Source organism: Strongylocentrotus purpuratus, unplaced genomic scaffold (genome assembly GCF_000002235.5).
Source record: "Strongylocentrotus purpuratus isolate Spur 01 unplaced genomic scaffold, Spur_5.0 spur5_scaffold_5, whole genome shotgun sequence".
Classification (NCBI taxonomy): domain Eukaryota; kingdom Metazoa; phylum Echinodermata; class Echinoidea; order Camarodonta; family Strongylocentrotidae; genus Strongylocentrotus; species Strongylocentrotus purpuratus.
In genome coordinates, this window is record NW_022145611.1 from 32451570 (window position 1) to 32461426 (window position 9857).

A 9857-nucleotide genomic window follows, 5' to 3' on the forward strand; every position below is an offset into this window, starting at 1 on the left:
CTATCCGGCCCAGGATTACCGCCCTTGTCCATGAATATACAATCACAAGCGAGTTGGTATATGACCTGAATCCCAATGGAGGGAAAAATAAGAGTTGTGAAGCGGCCCTACCGTTAATTTCTTCTTTCTTCTTTTTCTTTTCTCCTTTTGTTTCTCTCTCTGTTTCTTTTCTCTTCTTTCTTTTCTCTTCTCCTTTTTTTCTTCTCTTGTCTTTTCTTTTTTCTCTTCTTTTCTTCCTCCTTTTTTCCTTTTTTTTGCGCCGCCAATAAGGGGGGGGGCGGCCGTTTCGGCCCCCCCTGGATCCGCCACTGGTCATCAGCTAGAACTCTGCTTGGGATTAATTTAAAGCCCGTTTCATTATATTTACCTTCCCCATTTTTGTTTCTATTTTAATTCTATTCTATTAGTCTACTTTTTTTTTAAAATTGTTGTTTTGTGCCTGTAAAGGTGATCTGTGTTTATGAGCTGTGCATTTTTTTTTTTTTTTTTTTTTTACAGACCACCTCTTTTCCACATTTTCGACGCCCTCAAATCAAGGTCCATGCTCAAATTAATTAAGTCCACATAATTAATTATAATATTATGCATATCGCGATATCGATCATGATCGATCTTGCATGTGAAATTACCAATTTTAAAGTCAACTTCGCCACGTACAGGTAAGATCTCTGTGATTTACTTTTAGGTCTAAATTTCACGCGATGTTATGATTTGATCGAATGAGAACGAAGAAAAGGAAACTTTGAAAAGAAAGTGAGATGAGTTAAACGTATTTTGGCGGAGAATACATCTGCTCTGACGACGTAAGACGGCTCTTGCAGTCTTGGTTGGTTACTGTCTTACAGAACTGCTTGGCAGCTTGGTGATGTCCGGGCCTCGGCCCGGCCGCTGCCGCGGCCGCGCTAGCGTCAGTGCTGCTGCGGCTTCGTCCAATATCGTAAGCTGTGAAGATAGCCTTAGGGCATGGTGATAATGTTTTTATGATATTGATATCAATATCATAAAAACATTAGGCGCTATTTCAGAAGTCTATCCAGACTTTGACCCGTAACTCCTGCGTGGAGGGGTACAAAAAAGAGTCTTAGATCTAGATCTACTTAGTCTGGGACTGGGGTCTACCAAATGAAATAGACCCTAACTGTTGGATCTCTAGTCTAGATCTAAGTTAGATCTATTCATCAAAATATGTCCAAATAAAGGTCATGATTTAAAAGTTGATATGTTTGTTACCTGTTTCGTGTCAATTTTCTTATCTTTTTCGGAGCATTTTTCCTAAAAACGAACACTTAGACTAGGTCTATAATAATAATAATTAATATGCACCTTCTCACAGGATTCACAGCTAACTGCAGCACAATACAATGACAAGACGTCCTGACAGTTGGGTGTGGGCGTGCGCGTGTGTTAAGTTAGTGACTGTAATTTTAGTTTACGGTCGCTATAACTGGACACACGCGCGCACCCACACCCCACCGTCGGTACGGTATGCAATCAACATTTTATGCAGGGGGCAAGGACTGAGGAGGGTATAATGCTCTACATTAAAAATTGTCTGATACTATTACTAATATAGTAATATGATCATGTAATATGTATGAAATCAAAGAAATACAAGTATATTTCAAAAAAAAGAAATCAAAGAAATACAAGTATATTTCATGACCCAAACTTTGCATTTAAACGATATTTGTATGTGAGAGTATTTTTCATAATTTGACGTAAATTTGTTGTAAATATTTTCAGGATCATCAGTTCACCAGTTATGTTTCATAACTTGTTAAACCAAGTGCTCCATGTTGGTCGAGGAAGTACTAGTTGCAGATGCTTCTGCCATTGATGATCCGGTACCAGCAAAGAGTTATCACTGGTCCTCAACACAATGCAGCGGGTGTCTTGTAAGATCCTGGCTGTATCGGTCATCTTGTTCGGAATCTCCCTCTTTTACCTGACCAGGAAACAGATGTCATCTTCAGATGCGGTCGTGTCTCAGGATTATGATTACATCCATATTAGTCACAAAGATATGACGTGGAAGAGCGATGATGATGATGTATCCGAGGTCCAGCAGAATGATGATTACTATGGTGTTATGTTTGATGCAGGCAGTACTGGTTCCAGGGTCCATGTCTTCCATTTCCAAGAAACTCCCCAAGGTGAATTTGAAAGTAGCTGATCAATAGAAAAAGTCATTACTCGGTAGTCAAATTTCCAGAAGTAGATAAAAGGAAATATATTAGCTGTGCATGAAAAAAAAAATGGAAAAAAAAGCCATATGATATTGATAGTAGTTGTAAATCATTAGTCATCCACCATCTTCATATTAAAGTCACAAATGAACTTCACCCAGCTCTGTTTCAATCGATCTTAAACCTTACCAGACCTGAAAATTGGTAAATTAGTGAGCTATGTATAGGGCTGAACTTATGACTCTGTTTACCTTAGGATTTAATGTAGATACATTTGCAGTTTGTCCAATGAAATTAAGTGAAATGGTACTAGTCAACCACAGGGCATTAGCATTCGAACATGGAGTCTAACATAGAATCTAAGTGTTAGTAAGCTTCATGGGAGAGCTAAAGCTGATCCATATGAGTTACAGCAAATTAGCAAAGCTTATATTGTACATGTATATCATACATCTTGTTTTTATTAGTAGAGTACATGTATATAGTACTTTAAAATAATTTAAAATACACCTAGAGTGTTAATAAAATCTAGAGTATTTTTCTTCCTCCCCCCCCCCCCCAGGTATTCCACCAATCCTGATATCAGAAGTTTTCAACTTCACAAACCTTCCTCTTGCACAGTATGCAGATAATCCATCCGAGGTATGTTCACTTTTAATTCAATCTTTGCATAAACTGCTGTCGTAGGATTGTAGTGTTATTCATAATAATTATAATAATGCATGTAGTTGCAATTTATAGAGCACCTTTTCTGCTGGATGCAAAACATTACTTCACTTGCTCAAAATGGTAACATTATAGTTATAAATATAAGGTTTATCATGTTTTTTTACCAGATTTTTTACAAGTGACATTTACAGTTGCTTAAAGATACAAATACTTTCCTTTTGTCATCTATTTGTTGGTACTTTGGTAAAAGTGACAGATTTCTGAACACTGATTTCATTTTTCATTTTCAGGGAGCAGCCTCCCTGAAAGTACTTTTGAATGTAGCATTGCAATCAATTCCATCCAGCCATTGGTCAACGACCCCAGTGGCCTTGAAAGCTACTGCTGGTCTTAGACTTATACCAGAGAAGAAGGCGAAAGCTCTCCTAGATGAAGTGAGTATAACTTTTATTAGGCACTCTGTAACCCTCACTAAAAGGAATTACATACCCTGTTTAAATAAAACAAAATAAATAAATAAATAAATAAACTGGTGGCACAAGAATAGGAAGGAAATATGAAGTAATATGATCATCAAGTTAACTCAAATGGTGATAATTGATGCAGATAACTTGCAGTTTTGTGCAGTCCTTAAAATATGAAATTAAGAGTCATGAGATTTGTTTTTATTGCATGGCTCATGTCTGTTATGCTATCAAACCTCCCCCTTTTTTTTGTCTGAGGAAAAGTTACAAATTATCTATTTTCTAAATTTAGAAGGCAAAGACTGGCTTTCATTGTTGTTTCCTTGTTTTTGTTTATCTCATTTAAAGCAAAAGTTTAATTATCCTTTCAAACTTATTTTTTCAATGTATGTAATGTTATCTTTTGATAATTCAAAGGGATATTACTCTGGGACAGGTAACCAAAGATTGTTTCAATATAGGTTTCATTGATTCAGTTGTGTTATGTTTGATATAGTCAAACCATCTGTTACTTTTCCATTCCATGTTATACAGGTATATTCACTGTTCAAGAGCTCTTTGCTTCATGTTGAAACTCCTGAAGCCACTGTTGACATTATGAATGGAACAGACGAGGGCATTTTCATGTGGGTCACAGTCAATTTTCTTAATGGTAAGTTTTTAAGTTACCCTTTCAAAAATTTCTTGATTTTATGTTTTATCATTGTCTTTTCTGACCATTTATTTTCTTATTTAGGAAAATATAGATTTATAGAAAATTGATTTCAACCAATGGGTATGTTTGTATTAGGCTAGTTTGTATTACTGTTGTTGTTATTGTATTGTGTATGTCAGTGAGGTTTATAGATTTTTATTTTACATTTCAGTAAAGCCGTTTATTTACATTAATATTACAGGTGTTTGACATCATGAAGATATGTTTTTGCTTGTAAATAAAGAGATTAATATTGTTTTCTAAATTACAACAATTGTTCATTAAATATAAATCATTCATTGATGAATTATCACCTGAAAGATGTGTAAAAGTCGTGTAATCCAGGAATAATTTCTGATGGACTGATATAGAAATGCTTTACTCTGTCATGGCAGTAAAACAGCAGATGTGGCTCAGGTAGTAGAAAAGTTAAGATTTACACTTATTTATTTTTGATGCACAGAGTAAGGAGTATGTTTTAATTAGCAAGAAATGGAGAGCAGATTACAATAATTTAAACCATCACTCTATTTTCATCATATTTTCTGAAGGAGCTCTCATAAGCTCAACTCCAGAAACAAGAGGTACACTGGACATGGGAGGAGGGTCAACTCAGGTCACCTTCTTACCTCAAATTGAAGAAACATTGTCTCATCATATACATGGAAATTACATCAAGACGTACCCATTCCTTCATCATAACTACAAGCTCTACACAAAAAGGTTTGATTTTGATAAGTTTTTAGTTGATTTGTGAAAAGGAAAGCCATAGATGTTAAAGAAGGTGTTTGTGTGTTGAAGGTATCAGAGAGCCGGGAAGTTTGAAGCGGAAAAGACAAGAAAAAGAAGAAAATTGTGAATGATTGCTTGCATATAAAAGTGGTAAAATCTGTGAAGTGTTTCTTATTTCATAAGTATAGAATAGTCATCTATGCACTAGATTTATAGTCAGTGTTCATTTTTTTTTTAGACAGCTCTTTTCTTAGTATTAATATCTTTTTGTTCACATTCTAGTTTTCTAGGTCTTGGACTTAAAGCTGCTAGACTGGAAATATTAAAGCGAGAGAAAGAAAACCCAATCTTTGTTGGATCAAGTGATATCGATCAGCTCTCGGGTGAGTTTATACAAAATAATCTCTATTTTTATGCCTCCGTTACGAAGTAGCCGGAGGCATTATGTTTTCGGGTTGTCCGTCCGTCCGTCTGTACGTACGTACGTCTGTACGTACGTACGTACGTCCCGTTCTCGTGATCGCGTTATCTGAAGAACCGATTGATGGATTCCTACCAAACTTAGGTCATGTATGTATCTTGAAGAGCTGATGAACTGATTAGATTTTGGGGTCACGAGGTCAAAGGTCAAAGGTCACAGCGCACATTATGTATGCAAAAACAGCTCGTGATCGCGTTATCTCAAGAACAGATTGATGGATTCCTGCCAAACTTAGGTCATGTATGTTACTTGCAGAGCTGATGAACTGATTTGATTTTGGGATCATGAGGTCAAGGTCAAAGGTCATGCGGCTCATTATGTATGCAAAAATAGCTTGTGATCGTATTCTCATTGGAACAGATCGATGGATTCTTGCCAAACTCGGATCATTTATGTATCTTGCAGAGCCAATGAACTGAGTAGATTCTTGGTTCATAAGGTCAAAGGTCATGGGTCATTATGTATGCTAAAATAGCTTGTGAACTCATTCTCATTAGAACTGACAGATGGATTACTATTTAACACAGGACATCTTGCAGAGCCAATGAACTGAGTAGATTTTAGGGTCATGAGGTCAAAGATCAAAGGGTCATATATGTATATGAGAAATTGCTTGTAGGCCTAATCACGATATTCTGAGAACCTGTTAATGGATTACAATTGAACTTGAATTTGAAAAATTTCTTCTGTTTTGGTTTGTAAAATTGCTCTATGACGGAGGCATCATTTTCGACTGCGCGCAGTCGAATTCCATCTAGTTTTAATTTTAAAATAGTCCCTCTTTGATAAAAAAAGAAATGGAAATACACCTGCAGAGGCTCATAGAAATACTGGACGTCTTTGCACAGAGAGACACAAGGTTCAGAGTATAGTCGATATAGGCAGTATATTGCCTGGGGGCAAGTAACTAGTGAACTAGTCACTTGGATGGTACAAAAAACTTTTGGTTGTTTGACTGTGTACTTAGAAGCTTATATTCTTAGTGAATAAGGTCAAATCCATACTTGTTTATGAACATGAAAGAGAAATTGAACCAATTCATATGTTACATCAAAAAGATTTACAAGTCTCCAATAATCAGTGAATGTCTAATGCATTGTGTCTAGTGCAAAAGCAAACAACTCTATACTCTAGAGAAAAGAAATTTGACCTCTCAAAAAACGAGTACGCCTAAGGTGGACAAAAATGGATTGAAAATTCCAAAGTCAAGAAATAGTGATTTCTACTAAATTTCAATAAAATGACTAATTGTTATATACAATATTGGAGTTAATAAAATTCTGTATGGTAGTATAAGAAATATGAAATTACCAAATAATACCAAGCCGGCAGTAGAGATATTAAACCGTGTATAAAAAATATCCAATACCAATGCACAATATCAATGATCCATTATCACTTCTATTACAAATATTAGCTATCAGGTAATGAAAATGAAATGTACAATACTTTTTAATTGATCAATAAATGATTCCAGGTTTGTTTTCTTCCTTGTTTTGGTCAGCAGGTCCAGAAGAGTTTGCCAGTACGTGTCTTCCTCCATTCACTTCAGGTACATGGGACTTTGGAGGCAATACGTACTCTGTATCATCATCAAATTTACATTCTGAAAATATGTATGCAAACTGCTTGAGTGTGGTTAAAGCCTTTATAGAAGATACTGTCATAGTGCCATCAGAAATGCAGGAAAGCTCTTCTTTTTATGCCTTGTCTTACTTCTGGGAAAGAGCTGCAGAGATTAAAAAAGTTGGTAAGTTCAAGTTTGTCCATTATGTTGTATAGTAGTATGTCCAAAATTTGATAGGTCAAACAGTTTTTAATGAAAAGAATTGATGTATATTCACTTAGAAAATAAGTATTTGATGAGGATTATAAAATCTTGTATTTTTCTATATTCGTATGATAGCATCATTGTGAACTCTATTCCCACGGAATAAGGAGAGAAAACAAATTAACAATGAACAGCATATTAATACAAATTTTGAAGGCACTATTTAATTTTAAAAATTTCAATCAGTGATTTATTTATCATTTTCGGGTGTGATTTGATATTGAAATACAGTGTTCCATTTTTGTTCTGGTGTAAAGTTTGCAAGGTTATTTATATCTGTATACTCAATATATTTTGTTGTTGATTATCTTTTTATTTTAGATTGGAAGAAAGGAGGAATGATGTTAGTAAAAGACTATAGGGAAGCTGCAATAAATGGTAAGTATGATCAAAGTGCTTCAGAGCTTCATTAATTATTGTTGATGTTTGTGTATCCATTTTAGTATGCTATAGGAATGGAAATAGGAGTAATTAATATTTTATTCCTTAAAATAATGTTTATAAATATTTATTTAAAAAAAATGATATCCATCATGTCTTTGGTCAATGCATTTCAACAAAGTACTTTTACATACCCGTACCAGTTTAGTGTTAAGTAGCCTGTGCTCTTAGACATACTTGAGATTTGTTCTTTCTATTTTTATCTCACCAGTGTGTTTCAACCATACAATGTATGCTGACAAGCCATTTCATTGTATGGATCTTGTATACCTCAGCTCGGTTTTATCACATGGATATAGATTCAGAGATGATGTCAAGTTACTGGTAAGTCTAGATCTTCTTGAAGCCTCTCCCTCACTTTAATCTATAAATCCATCATAATAATAATAATGATAATAATACACACAATTTATTAGGTGCTTAATATGGTTGTTTCTAAGCGCACCATTGTCTGTCTACAAATTACCTGCCAAAACTTATAGTGAACACACAAATTATAAATCTTTTTTTTTCCTTCAATAAATCATGCATATATAATAATAAAAATGTGATCAAACATAAAATCAAACATACAAGGGATATATATGTATAACTTATGAGACTCCAACTCTTGTCATCTTCTCTTCAGTATTATAATGTTCTTTTCGTTCCCATTTATGATCTTAATTATTATTCTTTATTTAAAATATATGCCTTTCATGGCTTCACTCTGCTCTTTCCTTCTTCTCATAGTGGTACCTGTATAATATAAATCTTCTTCACTTTAACAAAAATGCTGGTATGATACGCCATTGATAGAGTCATCATATTATTGTGTGTGAAATGTCTAAGCACTTTAGGCAATACCACAGTAATATGGCTCAGTTGCAATGGTAATTCATGTGTGTAGAATGCTGAAGTATACCTCATTGCATTGGTAGGGTGGTAAATGTTGGTAGACTGGTGTTTCTTGAACCACAATAGTCGTAAAATTTGTGTAAAATGATTTGATGGGTTAATAATGAATGAATTAGAACCCTTTTATAAAAGGGTGGCTCTTTGATTGAAATTATACTAAATTTGTTCTTTATTAATATTTGTGCTCTTGATTCTTTAAGAGTTTAGTAAGTAAATTTCCCTCATCACTTTTACTTAGACAAAACATGTTTCACTACTACACATGCTGTATGAGGAATACTTGATGAATGATCTCACAAGATAAATTAATAATTAATTATGATAAATTCTATTGGACTATAATGACAATATTTTGCATAGCTTTAGAGGCATGTACGTGCATAGAAAATGAGAGTGTATGATTGATTAATTTGTTTTAATCTAAAAAGTTACACTGCTTAGTAAACTCAACTAATTGTCTTCTTTTTCTTCTATTTTTTTCTTTCGGTAGATGACAAATACAATTGATGACTTTAATGTCAGCTGGGCCCTTGGTGCAACCCTAGAGCTATTGAGAACACATTGGGAAAATATGAAGAAATTATGATACAGAGACTATCCTCTGCTCTTTATCTCTATCTCTCTTCCTATGCACCTGCTATGGTACACACACCCCCCTTCTCTCTCTCTCTCTCTCTCTCTCTCTCTCTCTCTCTCTCTCTCTCTCTCTCTCTCTCTCTATCTATCTCTCCTGGAGCAGACATGAGAGAATGTATCCATACAAGTTCTCCTTAAAATACAAGAACATTCAACTGGATGACCATTCTGATTTTTGTGCAATTCTTTGAAATTGCTTTGCTTTGCTAAACTGTCTTCAGACGACTTCAGACTCTAGAATACAAAATGAGAAGAAACATGACTGTATCAAGTGCTGCCACAAGAGAACATATATTCATGGATATACCTTTCAGGACGGTTGGTGTAGCTTATCCTGACGCAGTGTGTACATTTTGTTATTAAAACTGTTTGGCTTGAAACTGGATCAAAGAGCTGAAGAGCTTATGCTGGGGTAATAGTGTGGAGCGCCAGAAGTGTCGAGTCTGACAGGCATGAGCGCTATACAAGAACTCACTATTATTATTGTTATATGTACATACACTTTCCTCATGAGACACCCTAATAGTTTTTTAAAAAATTCTTCCAAGTTTGATACAATACTCTACATTATTGTAGGGAATCATATATAGAGAGCATTAAAGGGTCTCACTATCTAGCAGTTCATGGTATTTCTGATATTTTAATTGGTGTGGTATTTCATAATGGGTCTATTGTCGTTTTCCAAGATGTTGTATAGTACAATCAGCAACATCTTCAACAGCATGATGGTCTGGTATATTTTCTGCAATATTGACAGCATTTATTAGAATACGCGATTCTATCATCCTAATGTGATTCTAATAATATGTGTGAATTGATGGAAGAT

At 34.7% G+C, this 9857-nt stretch overlaps 1 protein-coding gene across 2 annotated transcripts; it reads left to right on the top strand.

Annotated features, from left to right (window-relative positions):
• The first annotated feature begins 578 nt into the window (after positions 1-578).
• Positions 579-9228, top strand: LOC576801 (ectonucleoside triphosphate diphosphohydrolase 5). 2 transcript variants are annotated; one of them, XM_011671699.2, is made up of 11 exons: positions 579-659; positions 1744-2153; positions 2749-2828; positions 3146-3289; positions 3854-3971; positions 4565-4736; positions 5028-5128; positions 6731-6976; positions 7379-7435; positions 7710-7822; positions 8886-9228. In XM_011671699.2, the coding sequence occupies exons 2-11, from the start codon at positions 1880-1882 to the stop codon at positions 8979-8981; spliced, it is 1401 nt and encodes a 466-aa protein (XP_011670001.1). In that variant the 5' UTR covers positions 579-659; positions 1744-1879; the 3' UTR covers positions 8982-9228. The 2 variants fall into 2 exon arrangements, with proteins under 2 accessions (XP_011670001.1, XP_030854973.1); XM_030999113.1 differs by having other exon boundaries at positions 6734-6976.
• The last annotated feature ends 629 nt before the right edge of the window (positions 9229-9857 follow it).